General features: G+C 40.1%; 2 protein-coding genes, 1 non-coding gene and 1 pseudogene across 24 annotated transcripts; 3 read left to right on the plus strand and 1 right to left on the minus strand.

Annotated features, from left to right (window-relative positions):
* The first annotated feature begins 808 nt into the window (after nucleotides 1–808).
* On the plus strand, nucleotides 809–8020 carry LOC104700862 (mechanosensitive ion channel protein 3, chloroplastic). Of its 21 annotated transcripts, none has more exons than XR_015561816.1 (10): nucleotides 811–1200; nucleotides 1434–1538; nucleotides 1635–1688; nucleotides 2062–2219; nucleotides 2429–2552; nucleotides 2657–2757; nucleotides 2836–2949; nucleotides 3188–3248; nucleotides 3692–7071; nucleotides 7153–8020. XR_015561816.1 is itself a non-coding variant. In XM_087458114.1 (9 exons), the coding sequence occupies exons 2-9, from the start codon at nucleotides 1458–1460 to the stop codon at nucleotides 3875–3877; spliced, it is 879 nt and encodes a 292-aa protein (XP_087314240.1). In that variant the 5' UTR covers nucleotides 811–1200; nucleotides 1434–1457; the 3' UTR covers nucleotides 3878–8020. The 21 variants fall into 21 exon arrangements, 18 of the variants coding, with proteins under 18 accessions (XP_087314250.1, XP_087314240.1, XP_010414763.2 ...); XR_015561817.1 differs by having other exon boundaries at nucleotides 814–1200; nucleotides 2660–2757; XM_087458114.1 differs by having other exon boundaries at nucleotides 3692–8020.
* Nucleotides 4566–4672, plus strand: LOC147941137 (small nucleolar RNA R71). Its single transcript, XR_015562958.1, has one exon. It is a non-coding gene; the product is annotated as a small nucleolar RNA R71 (small nucleolar RNA).
* Nucleotides 8021–8037: 17 nt separating the features above from the next.
* On the minus strand, nucleotides 8038–11465 carry LOC104700861 (receptor-like protein 9b; annotated as a pseudogene). Its single transcript, XR_015561815.1, has 5 exons — nucleotides 11011–11465; nucleotides 10752–10910; nucleotides 10601–10666; nucleotides 10401–10475; nucleotides 8038–10319 (listed from the first exon to the last, which is right to left on the minus strand). The product of XR_015561815.1 is annotated as a receptor-like protein 9b (transcript).
* Nucleotides 11466–15704: 4239 nt separating this feature from the next.
* On the plus strand, nucleotides 15705–17741 carry LOC104700863 (uncharacterized). Its single transcript, XM_010416464.2, has one exon. It carries the CDS (start codon nucleotides 16292–16294, stop codon nucleotides 17516–17518), a length of 1227 nt encoding a protein of 408 aa, XP_010414766.2. The 5' UTR covers nucleotides 15705–16291; the 3' UTR covers nucleotides 17519–17741.

Consider the following 17741-nt stretch of genomic DNA (forward strand, 5'->3'; position numbering starts at 1 on the left):
TCCTGCCGAAAATTCATCTTTTTCGCTACAGAGATCCATCGATCTTCAGCTTTTTGCCCCGAATCTCACTACCGGAGCTCACCACTTTCCTTTTGCATCTTACTCCGAGTGTTAAGAAACAAAAAGCCCCGTGAATCCTCAGATTTGTGAAGCAACGAAAAACGGGAGATGGCTAGATGTCAGATTAGTCGCAAAACTTTGCTCTCCTAAACTGCTCTTCACCCTCCACAAAATTCCTCCCAATTCCCAAACATTAAAAGAAACCATCATACACAGCCAATTACGGCCACTAGGAAGGGTATGAGGATTTACTCTCCTCTTGCTTGGAATCGAGCAATCTGATGATCTAAAACTTCTGAATCACCATTCGGCTTTGATCTCTTTAACTTGAAAGAAATCTACCTGACTCTGCAAAAAGAAAAGAAAACACAAAACTTAGTCATAAGGGCTAAGAAGAACTCGCATCTAAGCGAGAAATATAAATCAGACTTAGCCGGAAACAAAAAACAGACGACAAAAGTCGTCGAAATAATATACAGCTGCTTTCTCTCTCTAAAGTTTTCTCTCTCTCAAAGATTTTAGAGAGAGAAGAGAGAAAGCATACAGTCATAACTATAATATTGTTTTAAGAACAGTAGAAATAATATGCTAAATTTGTAAATACAACTTTATTTTTGTGCTATTAGTGGTCAACTAAAAACTTATAATTGGGTTTGGGCCTAAATTGGTCGGTGGAAGAATAAACGACGGTCCATTTACAATACATCACGTGGAAAGTATTTATTTCGGATAAGAGAGTGAAAAGCTTCCGTTTGGTGAAAATCGTAAATTTGCGGGACCACGCAAAATCATTTCGTCTCGTCTAATCCCAAAAACAAACTCGGGAGGTGAGGTGATCGTTACTTTTTGATGAGTCAGTCGTCTGCCACGATACGAAGAAGCGTAGTTTAGAAAAAGATAACACGTCAAAGCTCCTCCTCCTCCTCCTCCTCGCCGCGCACGTTAGCTCTAGGCATGTCTTGTTGTTGGTTATTCTCGTAACAAAGAAAGAAACTAATCATCAAACAACTAGAAGAAGAAGAAGACGTAGAAGCTCACTTCTCTCTCTCTCTCTCTCTCTCATCTTATCCGGATCGCTTCTTGCTTCTCGTCGTTCGCTTCCGATCACTCTGGGTTTCTCAATTCCGTAAGTATTATTAGGTAACTTCCGCGAAATCTTGTAATTTGTGGCTAAAACTACAATTAGTGAGGAATAAGTGTGATTCGGACTTGATTTAGTCAAGGAACGGCTTCAATTAGTGAGAATTTCGGATAATTCGATGAAATTGAAATCGTCCTCTGTGTTGCAGTGTGGAAGTTAGAATTATGCAAAAGTGTTTCGTAATTTTTGAATTGTTTTTGGTAGTTTGAAGCTGATTCTTTATTTTGTGCAGGATTATTGATTTCGTACACTTGGGATGATGATGCGTACTGTCTCTCTACCATTGTCTCATGATCTCAATGTTCATAAGATCCATGAAGCTTCTGGATACCATAATGTATGTTGTTTTTGTGTTTGTGCTGTTTCCTGCGTTTTGATTACTTGGTGTGTCTAATTTCTCTTTCTTTCTTTTTTTTTTTTCTTTTTCGTGTAGAGTAAAACTCGTGTGTCTCTGACTCGGACTTGTCTTCTTTCATCATGTGCCACGGTATCATCTGTGCTCCTAGCATAGTTCAATGGTTTAGTTTCTTGCTCTGTGTATCTGTTGGTGCTTCTGTTTGCTTTTCTTGGAGCAATGTTGTTGGTTTAACTTTAGCAGTTTTTTTTTTTTTGGTTTGCGATTCTCATATTTATGCTTCTGGGTTTGTTTTTAGTGTATTTAACTTTTGTGTGTTTATGTGTCTAATAGTTATATATAGCTCTCAATTAGAATAGATTATAATAAGACGGTTGTTAGCCATGTGTTTGCTATCTGTCTCCCCTCTGTAACGTAGATTCATGTTTTAAGTAAAGTTTTAGGTTTTTAATTAGTATAACCTTCACGTGGGCTTCAATTAATGTTTTCTTTCGTGCTGTCTTAGAGACAAGACGTTTGGAGTTTTCAGCTTCTGGAAAGCTTGAGTGGTTCAACAGTACCTGTATCATCTAGGTGTAATGCATTCGTTTGTCGGTCAGCTCTCTTTCCCGGGAATGGAAATGAAGGCCCTATCCTTAAATCAACTGCAGTAATATTCACAAGGTTCTATACTTGAACCTTAATTCTCTTAATCCTACTAAATGAGTTGGGTACTTGGGTGTCGTAAATTGACGAAGTATGCAAACACATTACATGCGTTTGCTTATAACTGAGACCCAAAAAGCGACCAGTAGTAGGATATCATTCCACGTTTGGTCTGTCTATCAAACACATATACAGGTTTTCCCTGAAATGTTAGTTATTGATATCAGGGCATACGATGCTTTACGAGGAAATCCGCATTTGATGAAACTGATTCCAGCAGTTGGGATTCTCGCATTTGCTACATGGGGTCTGAGACCCCTTCTGCGCCTTGCCAGAACTACCATGTTCGAGGTGAGATACTGAGACAGTCATTCTTTATTATTCGTTCCTACACTTTCTGTTCCTGGAATACCTGCTATAGTTTACTTTGCATGGATGTGCAACTTCAATCTCAGAAGGGGAATGACGCAAATTCACATAAGAGCAGCACGCAATACATTGTTGTGTCATATCTTCAGCCTTTGCTACTTTGGAGTGGAGCAATCCTTTTATGCAGGTCAATAATACTTTTTTTCTTAACTGGTTAAATATTATATGTTTTTACTAAAACCAAGATGGAACTTGTTATCCCCAGAACATTAGACCCAATAGTATTGCCTTCAAGTGCCAGCCAGGCTGTTAAGCAACGCCTTCTTAGCTTTGCTCGGTCCATGTCAACGGTCTTGGCATTTGCCTGCTGCTTATCAAGGTGAGCAAGAGTTTCTGTATACTGTTACTATACAACACTGCTATGTTGAGCTTGACTGTTAAAGTACTTGCTTAAGAATACAAGTCTCAAAAGACCTAAATGAGCTTTCTGCAAGTTCAGCACTTAGGTTCTTTCAATCATTTCTGCTATCAGTTTCCTACATCCTTGTATGTCTGTCATACTTTATTGAGTTCCAAATGTTTGTTCAATTCCAAATGACGGAATGTCTTTTCTGCAGCTTACTTCAGCAGGCGCAGAAATTTTTTATGGAGACAAATAATCCTGCTGATAGCAGAAATGTACGTCTTCCTATCCTTATAACATATTTGGTCACTTCAATTTCTATTGATGGTTTTGGGTCTTCCTAATTTACAACATTAAGTGGTAACACAATACCTGCAGCTACCTATGTGTTATGTTGCTTCAGCTATATGGCTGAATTGTGTTTAGTCACTACCTCTTAGGAGAAGTTATCTTTTGTATTATGTCTAGTTCTTCTAGTAACTAAGGTGATACAATATATTTGAACTGTACTTCAGATAGTGATTCTCATGTATTCTTTTTGTGAATAAGCAATTTACATTCACTTATTTTAGTTGTTCTGAAGGAATAATCTACTTCGACATAGATGAATAAAACTCAGTTGGCTGATGCACAAGTTTTATATAAGATTAGATGCTGATATCTTTTATGACTCTCCAACTAAGGGGGTTTACGCGGAAATATGTGTATTGTTACGCAGATGGGTTTTAGCTTTGCTGGAAAGGCTGTTTATACTGCTGCGTGGGTTGCTGCTGCTTCATTGTTTATGGAACTGTTGGGTTTCTCTACCCAAAAGTGGCTAACGGCTGGGGGTCTGGGGACAGTACTGCTAACTCTTGCTGGTCGTTGTAGGAACATTGTAGGAACATTCCATCCGCTGACTTAGGTCAGCGAACTTCTTTGCAGTATCCATGGAACCGCTAGCTTGACCCTGAAGAATTTGTTGCATCATCTGCTTCAGTTCTTGATCTGGGGTTGGTGTAGGCTGAACTGGTTGAGGGCGGAATCCTGGCGGTGGTCCCGAGGGAGCTTGGTAACCCTGCTGGAACTGTTGTTTTGGAGCGAATCCCGGATTGTAAGGCACAAAAGGTTTTTGTTGCCCTTGCTGTTGTTGTTGAGGAGGGTACACCTGATCTTGTGGATTAGCAACATTGGTACTTCGGTAAGACAAATTGGGATTCGTCTTGTAGGGGTTGTAACCTTTGTTGTAGCCACCCTGATTCTGAACATAGCTGATCTCTTCACTCTGCTCACCCTCCCCATCTGGAACTTGGAAAGGGTCGTCCTCAGAGACGAAGTGGACGCTCCTCTGCTGGCTCAGCAAGATACGGTCAAGCTTCTCATTTACATTCTTGAGGTCCTTCTTGTACTTCTCTTCAGACCCAGCGTCGCCGCGAAATGTGCGGTCATAATCCTCATTGTAGTTGCCGTCTGACTGGGCGAGATTCTCAACCAATTGCCATCCTTCCTCAACCTCTTTGTTCAAGAAATTACCGTTGGAAGCAGTGTCAAGCAGCATGCGGATTTTTGGAAGTACACCACGGTATAGAGTGCTCAGCAGTGACTCGTTGCTGAAACCATGGTGTGGACACTGGCTGTGGTAACCCTTGAAACGCTCCCAGGCTTCACAGAATGATTCTGAGCTCCTCTGAGTGAAACTGGAAATCGCATTCCTGAGACGTGCCGTTCTGGAGTTAGAGAAAAACTTGGCCAAGAATGCCTTCTTGCAGCCATCCCAGGTGGTGATTGAGCCCTTGGGAAGGTTTTTCTCCCATTGATGAGCCTTGTCTCCCAGGGAGAAAGGGAAGAGGCGCAACTTGTAACCATCCTCACTCACGCCGTTGATCTTGGTGAGACCACAAAGACGGTCGAACTCGTCCAAGTGGTCGAGTGGATCCTCCATAGGCAACCCGTGAAACTTGTTTCCTTGGATCATGGTAATCAGACCACTTTTGATCTCGAAGTTGTTGTTCGGCACGGCGGGAGGGACGATTCCAGCACGTTGAGTGTGAGTGTTCGGTGCATCCCCAGCACCAATGTTTCGCGGTCCCTGATGTGGTTCATGCTGTTGTTCCATAGTGACGTGTGCGAGATGCTCAACGGGTTGACGAGCTTGTCGTGGGCGTTGCAACCGGTTGATTTCGTCGATCACAGGAAGGAGATTCTGATGCCCTCTTGATCTGGTGTGCATGCAAGGTTGCAATCAACAGGTTCCTGAGATGCAAAACAAACAAGCAAACAACCAAAACAAGTCAGTACTCAGAATGATAAGTGTAACAGAACTTAATCTTGCAAAACTTGAAATCTCAAATGTAACAATACGAATCCCAAATGGCAACGGCGCCAAATTGATACTAAGATTTTTGTGTCTCCTAGCAGGTTCAATTAACCTTAAGTGTTGTAGTATTTAAGGTGTCAATCCAAATGGGATGTTGCTAGCAATCAAGATGCAATCAAGGAATCACAAGTTAAGCCAATTCAAAGAGTGTTTTTATCTAAGAGTCCTAGAATGATCAAAATGCGAAATGGAAATGAGTCACAGAACAAGAAACAAGAATGCATGACAAGAAGCGAAAGTGAATAAAAACGCAAACGATTCTAAGCATGAACAAACGAAACAGTTCCAGGAATGTAATAAAAATCAGAAAGAAAGAAGTCCTAAGGATGGGGTAATTGATGTCGGTGGAGTATTCTAGTCTAAGGAGTGTTTAACATACCATAAGCAAAGTATCCCTAAACAATGAACATCACAACTTAGCTAATCCAATCTCTTGGCAAAAGCTACTCAGACGCAACCACTTCCATACCTAGCTCTCGCTAGAGAAACGTGGTCGAGTAGGCATGACAGACAAGTTCATTCGTGTCAACAAACATCCTAGACAACTAATCTCTTAGGCTAGGAACGTAAGTCTCTGGCACTAGTTGGTCAGACATTTCATCAAACACCTTTTGGGTGCGGAAATGTCTCGAACCTAGTTCCAATTGATCAGAGAGAAACAAGTAATTCTAACTCTAGTCCAGAAGGGAATTTTACAATCAAAGCTTAAACACTCTACATCCTAAGATCCTCCACCTAATCTATCCCATCCTCAGGAACTACCACACTACTCAGATCCGAAAATCATAGTCAAGGATGCAAACACAGAAATCATTGAATCAAGCATAATAAGATAGATAAAAATAAGATTAACAACTTTGTAGAAGGAATCAAATGCAAAATCTCAATAAATCTCAACGATATCGGAATACAAGTCTGAGAACGTGTTTTGGATGCTAGGTTAAAAACCTTCTGGGAACGAAAACGAGATTAAAAGATAAGATGTCTCCGCAAAGACTTAACAAAATGTATATATAGTAGTCCAACATGGAAAGCCCTAAAACTTAAAACGACAAGGTAAAGCGTCGGTTCGGTAATCTCCTGAAGCATGTGAAACCAAACGTCTTTCTTCCCGACATGTGCGATCAAGTCCATGTGCGTCGAATGGAATCCAATGTCATCATAGCTCGGATGGAAGGCTGAGGAGCATGGCTTGGACGGATAGCTCAGACGGAACGGAGATGGTGACAATGGCTCGGACGAGACGGAGATGGTGACCATGGCTCGGACGAGAATGAAGATGGTGACCATGGCTTGGACGAAACGAAGATGGTGACCATGGCTCGGACGAGAATGAAGATGGTGACCATGGCTCGGACGAAACGAAGATGGTGACCATGGCTCGGACGAGAATGAAGATGGTGACCATGGCTCGGACGAGAATGAAGATGGTGACCATGGCTCGGACGAAACGAAGATGGTGACCATGGCTCGGACGAGAATGAAGATGGTGACCATGGCTCGGACGAGAATGAAGGTGGCGACCATGGCTCGGACGAGAATAGCTTCCAACGTTTCCTAAATACCTGAAATACTCCAAAATGCACAATGTATGCAAGGATGATGCAAGAGCTACCTAGACATGCAAAGTGTATAGAAAAAACTAGAAAACGATGCAAACCAATGAGTTATCCTAGCTAAATGCATGATAAAAATAGGCTAAGGAGAGACAAAATATAGACATATCAGTATCATATGGATATGTATGTATCATTATGGAATCTTATGATGAACCTTATAATATGTCATGAGGGTATGTCATAGACATTTGTATTTTTGAACAGGAAGCAGTGCTCTTGGATCTTCTTACAGTAATAAGGCATCACGGGGCACGTCTAGCAACTCCCATTCGAACAGTACAGAGGATGCGTAATGAGGCTGAGGTGGACAGTGCAGGATTTTCGGACATCATTTTCAACCAAGCAGCGATGAACCGTCGACTCATGTTGATTGAGCCATCCTATAAAATCAACAGCGATGACAACACAAAGTCTTCCTCACCCAACTCAATGCCAAAGAGTGAAGAGAAGGACCTTCAAGAAGAACGATTGGAAACCAAGGCTGAAACAGAAAATAACGGCAAAAAAGAGAAACAGAAAGTGGCTCTTGGTTTCAACTCCAGTACAGGCACTAAGGGTTCACCAACCTCAACATCCGACCAGCTGGTAGCACAAAAGTCAGAAGAAAAGAAGAAACAGAGCGTGGGAGATTCAAATAAAGCAGAGAAGGATGAAGTTTCTGATGGCGAAGGTGCAACAGAGCAGACATTGAAATCAAAAGCAAAACAAGGGACTGAAAAGAGCAGTGGAGATTCGAAAGCTCGAGATGGTGGTGGATCAGGTACCAGTTCTTCGCTAGAGGAGAACATTGTTCTTGGTGTTGTGTTGGATGGCTCAAAACGTACACTCCCGATTGATGAAGAACATAAGGCATCTGGTGCGTTAATGGATTCTGAAGAACTCGGTATTGGATTGGAATGAGCGAAAGGAGAAGTGGTATAAAGAAATTTGGATGCATCTGTAGAAAGTAACAAACAGATATGGAGGAATGAGCGCAACTCTGTTAATTTTTTTTAAGTGTAAGGGGTTGCGCCATTTCACCTCTGTAAATAATTCCTAGCGATTCAAGAACTCAAAAAGTAGTTTGTTTCAAGTGACTAGTTTTAAGGTTTTTCGTGTTTAGAAGATTCATAAGAATCAAAATTTGACTATTTAAATCCAACGGGAACACCTCCTAAATGATAAAACCAAATGAACTCTTGACCTTTCGAAGATCTTACAAACTGAAAAAGTTTAAATCCGAATGAAAAATATGCCAAATCAAACACATTTGAAAAAGTTGATAAAAACATCAACAAGGCGAAACCATGTTCGGCGTGAAGGTGAATCAAAGCAAAGAAACACAATAAAGGCCATCCACGTTACACCGTAGGTGGCTGCAAGGGTCCAGTAAAAAGTCACCAGATCGATTGATGTGTCGTCATCTCTGCTTTGAGAATCGAGTTCCACGAAACCGATAGTGTTTTTATCATCACAACTCTTGTTTATGGCTGATCCCCAAAGACGAGGATTACCTATGTAGTTGGTTTCATCCAATGTAGAGAATTTGCCTTGAGTAGGAATGGAGCCTGACAGGTTGTTGTACGAAACATTGAATATAACCATATAGTCTAGCTTAGATAATAAATCTTGTGGTATCAGTCCACGCAAAATGTTGAACGAAAGATCAACACTCTCCACATCAGTTAGATTGGAGAAGGTTTTAGGTATGAAACCTGACAAGAAATTGTGAGACAAATTCAAAGCACGTATTCTTTGAAAATCTCCCAGCTCTCTCGGGATATCACCACTGAATTCATTATTTGACAAATCTAGTCCAAACATGAATTCAAAACTTCTTTCGTCATAAGAATCATACCTACTCTTCGATGCAAATTCAACCATGAAATCCAACTTGTTTGGGTAGTCTCGAGAAAAATGTTGCGGTAAAACCAACAACCTAGAATACACTTCCTTTTCTCTATCACCAAATCCATAACTATAAAATTGACCACCACTCTCATATACTAAGCTTCTTCCAATGATACATTGTTGAGACAAGATGGTATAGACCCATTCAATCTGTTGTTGGAAAGATCCAAGATCCTTATGCTTCTTAGACTGCATAGATCAGTAGGAATATGACCAGTCAATCTGTTACCCCTCAACAAAAGAGAGAGGATAAACTGGTTCTGGACAAAGCGCGGGATAGCTCCGGATAATCTGTTATTTCGCAGATCGAGTACCAATAAATCTTTTATCAATGTACTTGGAATCGTCCCACTGAACTCATTGTCGTGGAGGTACAACAAACTCATATTCAGACCATTAAAATGCGACGGCAAATTCCCTGATAACTTATTCCTAGACAGGTCTAAAAGTTTAATGGTGGATATGTTAAAAATGGTTCTTGGGAGAGTACCTTCCAAAAGATTATTCGACACAGAAAGATAAAGTAACTCAGTCTCGCCAAACCAACTTGGAATGACACCTTGTAGATAGTTATTCGACATGTCTAGCACATATAATCTTTTTGAACGAAGCAATCCATCTGCGATCCTAGTAAACAAGTTGTTATTCACAATCAATATAGCCAGCCTTCGAAGATTTGTTGGTTTTGGAAAAACTTGGCCACTAAATCTGTTGTATGAAAGCTTTAAAATAGCCAAGAAAGAACAACCAATGCGGAATTTATGTGGTAGCGTGCCAGAGAAGTTATTATGAGATAGGTCCAAGAAGTCGATCTTCTTCATCGCACCGAATGAAGATGGCAAACTCCCATGAAACTCATTATTGGAAAGATTCAAGTGTTGTAAATAACGAAGTACCTTTCCAAAATTCTCTGGAAGCCGTCGATCAAATTTATTGGTTGATAAATCCAAAACCTGCAAGTTGTGCTTAACTAGTCTTGGCAACTGAAGCACGCTGAGAGAGTTGTTCTGCAAAAGCAAAATCCGAAGTTTTGGACAAAAACCAAGAGGGAAATGATCCAGTCAACTTGTTGTTAGAGAGATTAATTACGCGCAAATCTTTCTGGTGTTAAAGAAAGCTTGGAAACTTTTCCAAGTTGCAATATTGTAATTCCATAACATTTAACTGAAACTTTGGTTGCCAAAAGACTTGCGTTTTAACCTGCAGCAAACTAGATCTGGATGACAGTTTGAACACTTTAAGCTTCGAGAGGTTGGCAATTAACTCGAAAGAGAAGAAACCTTCAAAGTCATTATCTGATAGAGATAAGTATTCGAGAGAATCAAGATTGCTGATAATAGATGGAAGTGTCCCATTGAATTGGTTTGAAGTAATATCAAGAACTTGGAGTTTGGTCAAACCAGCAAAACACTGAGGAAAATGTCCAATAAATTTGTTTTGACTCAGATCGAGCTCCAACAAATTCTTTAATTGACAAAGTCCTGCAACAATCACATGCAAAAAGCATAAGACGACGAGATCATTTCCATTAAGGAAAATAAAAGTTTTATTTATTAACATACCTTTCGTTTCCAATGATCCAGAAAATCTATTATTGCTCAAGTCCAAGCCTTGAAGGTTATGAAAATTTGCCAAGTCTGTGGTAAGGCAAAGTGATATAAAGAGAGATCAATTAAAGAAGTGTCCAAATGAATATTTTCGATCTATATATGAATAGAATAGGAGGTAAAGAAAAAATTTGCTAGCTAGATTTAAGATTTACCTGGCACTGGGCCAACGAACGCGTTACTAAGATCCAACACTTCTAGATTTCTCAAGTTTTTTAGCTCTGATCCAGAAGTTTAAAGATGACAAAGTACGTACTCTCTAGATTTTGATATTGAGCTCTATAAAAACCGGAAAGTGGGGCGTACCTGTCACTGGGAACGTACCTTCCATATAATTCCCACGAAGTACTAAAGTTCTAAGCGAAAAAGCTGTATTTAGAAAAGGTAAAATACTAATATTGACGCCGCTGTTTTTACTAAAATCGAAGATCTTAAGATTTTTCAATCTCCCGAGACTTTTATAACCTGAAAATCAAAACCAATGGTGTGTGACTAGTGAGTGAATTTTTTCGGATGGAAAATAGACTACAAATATGATAAGAAATGGAAGTAAATAATAATATACCATAAATATCATTGAACCAGCCTTGGCAGTACCCGAGACCACTCAAATTTAGAGTTTGTAATTCTTCAAAGGGATAGAAAACGGAAAGATTTAGTAGGGGAGGAGCATCGTATGTATCACTCAAGACGAGGCTGATCACACGCTTGCTTTTAAGATCACACTTGACTCTTTCCCATCTGCAACAATCGCTGTCTGTGTCATTAGGCCAATCATACGGATTCATGGAGTTGTTGAAATAGGCCTTGAGCTCTAGCAATCCTTTCCTTTCGCTTTCAATGCAACGGTTATACCCATTCACACGCAGTGATACCATCATCATCATCAATACCATCACCGTGATACATGATGGGGAGAACATCAACATTGACTCATTGAGTATTTCTAATTTGACATTACAACTCTTCCCGAGTTTTTTCTTTTGTTTTTAATAAAAGAACTCTTCCCAAGATTTTAGATTATTATCAAGTTGACAAAGAATAATATTGATAGTTTTATGCTCAAGACGGCCCGAAACTCAAAATTGACTTAAGTCAACTTTACACCCTAAGATATTCAGCATCTTTTTTATTCTCCTCTTTCCCAACGTTTCATGGCTGATTAATCTTACTCCTACTAATAATTTTGAACTGTTAAAATTTCTATACGGTTAGTTTTTGTTATTGCATACGTTCGAACTTTATAGCAATTTCTTAGTTTCTATATATAGTAGAACTCTACTTGTAGAACACAAGTCAAAAGAGAACTAGAGAGCGAGAGAGAGGGTGGGAGATTCAAATAAAGCAGAGACTGATGAAGTTTCTGATGGCGAAGGTGAAATAGAGCAGACTTTGTTGAGTTTTTTAAAACCAATTCAAGTCCCATTAGTATGATATTGTCCGCTTTGTACCAAGATGGCAAAGCCAGCACGGATTTTTTATTGGGCTCCTTTCCAAAATGCCTTATACTAAGTAGGTTTATACTTTTTCTAATTTTCCGATGTGGGATGTTGGTTTGTACCCGACAATAAACTTTGAAATCAAAATCAAGATAAGCGACTTAAAAACTTGGTATTAATTTGACTAGAAATGAGTGGAAGAAGAAGTAGAAGAAATTTGTTTTCCAAAATCCAAACAATTTAATGCATTTGTTGGAAAATATTGAGGGTGACTCTGTTAAATTTTTAAGCATAGAGGTTTGCGCCATTTAATCTATGTAAGTAATCATTAGTGACTTAAAAACTTAATATGTAGATTAAAAACTCTGAGCATGGATTAATTACATGGATGGCGTTAATTGTGTTTTTATACTTTGATTCACTTTGGAGCTGAACAATTAACACTATCCATGAAATTATAAGATATACATGTAAACATCTGTTTGGGGGATCAAGATGTCGACGACATGTCCGGCGATCTCTCATTTGTTTTTTGCGGATGATAGCTTTTTTTTTCTGTCGCGCCACGAAGGAGCAATGTGAGGTTATTTTGAGGATTCTGAAGTAATACGAGCGTGTTTCCGGCCAACAAAGAAATTTCCAAAAATCATCTCTTCCATTTGGGCATACGATGGATTCCCATTTACGCGAGGAACTTAAAGGTATTTTAAGGATCACAACTTAGGTATCACGGAGAGCTTGGGTGGTTCTAAAACAAAAATCTTCTCCTTTGTTCAAGATCGGTTACATGCACGAGCCGGGGGCTGGCCTGCTAGGCTATTGTCCAAGGGCGGGAAAGAGGTCATGATTAAGTCTGTTGCTACGGCGGTTGCGGTTTTTGTTATGTCTTGCTTTCGTCTTCCAAAAACGGCTACGCGAAAGCTCACTAGTGCGATTTCTAATTTCTGGTGGAGCTCATCTGGCCAATCACGAGGACTCCATTGGGTGGCTTGGGATAAGATTTGTCTTAGCAAGACAGACGGGGATTTGGGCTTTGGGTGTTTGGATAATTGTAATACGGCCTTAATGGCTAAGCAACTCTGGCGGTTGATTACGGTTCTGGATTCCCTATTTGCTAGGGTTTTAAAGGATGATATTATCGACATTCTGATCCTTTGGATCCAATTAAATCCTACTCACCGTCTTATGGATGGCGGAGTATGGTTTCTGCTCGCTCTCTGGTTAGTAAAGGACTCATTAAACGGGTAGGCTCTAGGGACACTATTTCAGTTTGGACTGATCCCTGGATCCCTGCCCAATCCCCGAGACCAACACTATGCATTCGGTCGGTTCCTGATCCCATGCTTCGAGTAAACTCTTTCTTTGACAGGACTACTAATTCCTGGGATATGGCTTTGCTTTCGGCCACTTTTGAACCGGAAGATGTTGCCATTATTTCAGCTATACCTTTAGGATCTCCGCATTCTCCGGATATGTTGGGTTGGCATTTTACAAAATCAGGCGTATATACGGTTAAATCTGGATATAACATTTTACGGCAAGGTTTTTCAGAGAGGAATACCTGCGGTACGGATATCACACCCCTCCAGGCCTTTGTTTGGAAGATCAGGTGCCCTCCAAAAATACTGCATTTCTTATGGCAAGTTATTACGGGATGTGTAGCTGTCACATCAAATCTTCGGCGACGAGGGATGAGCTGTGATGCTGAGTGTGCGCTCTGTGGTTTTCCAGCAGAGACCATTAATCATGCTCTTTTTGAATGTCAACCAGCGAGGCAATTTTGGGCTTTATCCTCCTTCCCAACCTTGCCGGGCTTTTTTCTTTCAGAGTCCATCTTTGCCAATATGGATTTCTTATTTTGGCGAATACAACAAATAATGGATCCGGAGGTGTATCTTTGGATATTGTGGTATAATTGGAAGGCTAGGAATGATAAAATCTTTTCTAATCTGGATTCAAATCCGCTTGCGATTTTGCGTATGGCGGAGGAGGAATCCAAGGACTGGTTCAAGGCACAGGCGGATGACATGGTTAACACTTTTTCCGTTGTCCCATGTGTCCTCCTTGGCAGTGGGGGTGAGCGGCCGGTTGATAACATTGTAACGCGTTATCATTGTTTTATAGATGGTTCTTGGAAAGCAACAGAACAATTTGCTGGTCGAGGTTGGTATTGTACGTCTTCAGGAGGCGACCTTCCCACTATGGGTGCATCCATCCTTCGTCGTAGTCTTACGCCTCTTCACGCAGAAATGGAGACCCTTGTCTGGGCAATGAGATGTATGATTGGCGCCGATAATCAGGATGTAGTTTTTCTTACTGACTCCTCCGACTTGGTGAAGATGGTGTCTTCGCCTTCAGAGTGGCCCACGTTCAAGCCGTATCTTGAGGAGATTGAAGTGGATAAGGAGGAGTTCAGTTCGTTTTCCTTAGCATTAATCCTCCGTACTCAGAATGGTAAAGCAGACAATCTGGTACGCCGTGTCCGTTCAGTTTTGCATCAGATTACCTATGTAAACAATGTTCCTTCCCATTGACTCTTTTGAGTCAATCTGCTGTTGTTAAAAAAAAAAAAATCTGTTTGGGGGACTAATATGTAATTAGCTTTTCCTTAATTAGCTTTTCCCTAATCCTCCTTCTATATCTCAGTGTATATATATGTGTATATTACATTCTATATGGTATCAGCAACTTTGGAAATCTTGAATGTCATGTATGTTATATGGAATGTCATATAAGTAATGGTATCTGACTGTTAAGTGTCTAAGTTTGTGTGTTTTCTTTTATGGATGTATTATGCTCTAATGAGTGACTTAAACGAGTCTCTCACGGATCGAGATGTTTTTTCACCAACGGTTTGTAGAAGACGATCACTTCCATTTTGTAAAAATTTGGAGGATTGACAGTCAGCAAAATATACTCTCATTTTACAGTCTTAGATTTGGTCAATAGTAAAACTTGCGCTTGACGTTTTATTTTGGAAGTAAAAGAAACTTAAACATAAACATAAACATACAAACATGTCATGTCCTCATCAAACCAAATGAAAGAAAAAGGTTACACTTTTAATTTTAATGATGAGGCTAATTAAAACCCCTTATATCTTTCGGTAGCAATGGCAATGTTTGGGGGACGTTCCCTGAACTGCCGCCCAACAAGGTACACTAGGTGAAGCCGTGTATATGGCTTTGCAACAGATACAACAATCAGCATCTGTACCTGTGTATGGGTTAGTCCCGCAGTCGCCTAAGAATTGACGTTGACTGGCTAGAGAGCATCCGGTGCTGAGATGATAAGTTTTTCATTAGAAAACAGTCAAATTTGCTAAGTAAATTCTGATTTGATTTGCACTCATGAGTCATGTCTTATTCTAGTTTCAGAATGAGAAAATCCTTTGTAATCATATTTGCTACATTACATAGACGAGAGAGAGAGAGAGTCATCGGTATCGGTTTGAGATTAACTATGCCAAAGTGAACTTAATATTATTGTAGCAACATGATTGCATAATTATGAATGAAGAACAAACTAAACACGTGTAAGTAAAAGTAAATATACATAGGAAGATAATTTAACATCTTGTAAACTGTGCAACGAGTTTATTGTTTCATCAACCTTAAAACAGAGTCAAAACAATTAAGAACTGGAATGAGTTAGCACTGATGTGGACATACCCTAATATAGGAAGGTGGTGAGGTTACTTGGATAAGAAGTTAAGATCCCCCATGAATTTAAAGGAAAAGATCTTAAAATAGATAGAGGCATGGCGTAAAGAAAGGCTTAAACAAAACAGCAAAGCCCTTTATAATTTCAATCTAACTCTCTCTCATCTCTTGCGGGATACAAAAAAAAAAAAGAAGAGGAAAAACTTAAGCCTGAAGAAATCAGCCAACAGAAATCAATTTAACAAAAACCTCTTTCTGCTCTCTCTCTCTTTTTCAAATCCCATATGTTGCTTCCTTGAGTTTATCTATGAATTGGAAGCAACATCTGAGGATCCATTGATTACCAGACAAAACTTATATTTTGAACAAAAACATATTATTTTTGTGTGTGTGAGCGTTAATGATGAAATAGCAGATTGAGAGCAAGAAAGAGGTATATTAGTTGATAACCGCGATATGGAGATACAGAGAATGAGGCAGTTGATGTCCCTTTGGTCTAATTTGAAGAGTAGCCGCGTATCTCTCACCGGTGGGAATCATACTGCCGCTAGGTTCTGCACTCGCTAGGCTCGCCTCTTCTCTCGCTCGCTCCCTTTTCTTTCTTCCTTTCTTACTTCCTTTGGATTCTCTTTTAGCTTTCTATTCTCTTCTCTTCTCTCTTTCCTATTCTTTAACTTTCAACTGCGCTTTTTTCGCATCCTCTCTCTTTGTCTCAGCTTTTTTTTTAAGACAATAACAAAAAGATATGGTGTTTGTTACTGTCCAAGACTTTCACTCCATGTGCCAAAAGCATTTTCACTACCTCTTGAAAAAGAGAGACCATTCGAGCTCATCTTTAAGCTCTACGGATTCTTTCCTCAAGGCTTCTCGTTCTGAAGTCTTAAGTCTCTTTATGAGATCAACGCTTTTGGCTTTGTTGTTTCTGTCATTTACTTGGTTGAGTCTCCTGAAATATGGAGCTACTTCTGCAACCGATCCAGCTAAGTCGGTTGAATCTGACCTTCCTGAGCTACTGCCTTTGCTTCTCAACGATTTGGAGAAGGAAGGTCTTTTTAAGATGGGAGACAAAGCACTCTTCCTAAGTGGTGGAGATGATGAGGTCACTGTTTCTTCATACTCTCAAACAGTGATCGAAACTGATATGCTTCTTGTATCTGCAAACGATCAGGAGATGCAGAGCATGGTCCCAAACGAGACCTTTGATTTCGCCTTTGCGCATTCTCGTCACATTGACTCTGCTGAATTTATAGACAGGATTCTCAAAGTTGGCGGCATCCTGACCGTCCAAGTCAACCTTCAAGATCTTCCTCCAAGTTTCTTGAAACATCCAAACTACGAAATAGTCTACGTAAAGAGCTCTGAGTACACGGTAATGAGGATGAGGAAAATAGGGGAAACAGAGAAAAAGCAGAGCTTAGCCGCCACCGGGAGAAAACTTCTCGGCATCACAGAAGAAGATGCCAAAGAAAAAGCTTTGAGAAAGCTAGAGGATGTTCTCCTTGAACCACCAAGAGCAGCTTCCAGGAAATCAAGAACATATTTCAAACGGACAAGGTACCTCCCCGACCTTATGGGAGACAATATGGACCTCGAGAGCTACTCGAGGCGAGTGTTCATCGATGTGGGCAACGGAAAAGGAAGCAGTGGAACGGAATGGTTTATTCAAAACTACCCAACAAGGAACCAGAAGTTTGAGATGTACAAGATTGAGACGGTGAACGATGAGATGAGCCTAGAATCTGAGAAAATGGGCATGACGGAGTGGCTGAAAGATAATGTGAAGGAGGATGAATACGTGGTGATGAAGGCGGAAGCGGAAGTGGTGGAAGAGATGATGAGGAGCAAGTCGATCAAAATGGTGGATGAGCTTTTCTTGGAGTGCAAGCCAAAGGGTAGAGCTTATTGGGAGTGTTTGGCTCTCTATGGCAAACTCAGAGATGAAGGAGTTGCCGTGCATCAATGGTGGGGTTGAAGTTAAAGAACATGGAGACAGAACTGAGAGGGAATATTCACCAAACCAGTCTCTTTTAATTCTATTGTATGTGTCTTTTCTGTTTTTGTTTTTTTTGTTTTTTTTTTTTGTTATTGTTGTTGTTCTTATGTCTGATTTATTTATTTTGTCTCTCACCTTGTATCATCAATGTGTTGTTGTGTATTTTGGGACTAATGAGCTTAATTACAGATCTTTAGTAAAA

Source organism: Camelina sativa, chromosome 7 (assembly GCF_030686135.1).
Source record: "Camelina sativa cultivar CO46 ecotype springtype chromosome 7, ASM3068613v1".
NCBI classification, from domain to species: Eukaryota; Viridiplantae; Streptophyta; class Magnoliopsida; order Brassicales; family Brassicaceae; genus Camelina; species Camelina sativa.

Bases quoted from the DNA above. Each gene is read 5' to 3' on its own strand.
- LOC104700862 (XM_010416461.3), top strand. From the start codon at position 1,458: ATGATGATGCGTACTGTCTCTCTACCATTGTCTCATGATCTCAATGTT. The intron at 2,758-2,835 runs GTCAATAATACT...TGTTATCCCCAG, and splicing joins GGAGCAATCCTTTTATGCAG to AACATTAGACCCAATAGTAT. The intron at 3,249-7,152 runs GTACGTCTTCCT...ATTTTTGAACAG, and splicing joins ATCCTGCTGATAGCAGAAAT to GAAGCAGTGCTCTTGGATCT.
- LOC104700863 (XM_010416464.2), top strand. From the start codon at position 16,292: ATGGTGTTTGTTACTGTCCAAGACTTTCACTCCATGTGCCAAAAGCAT.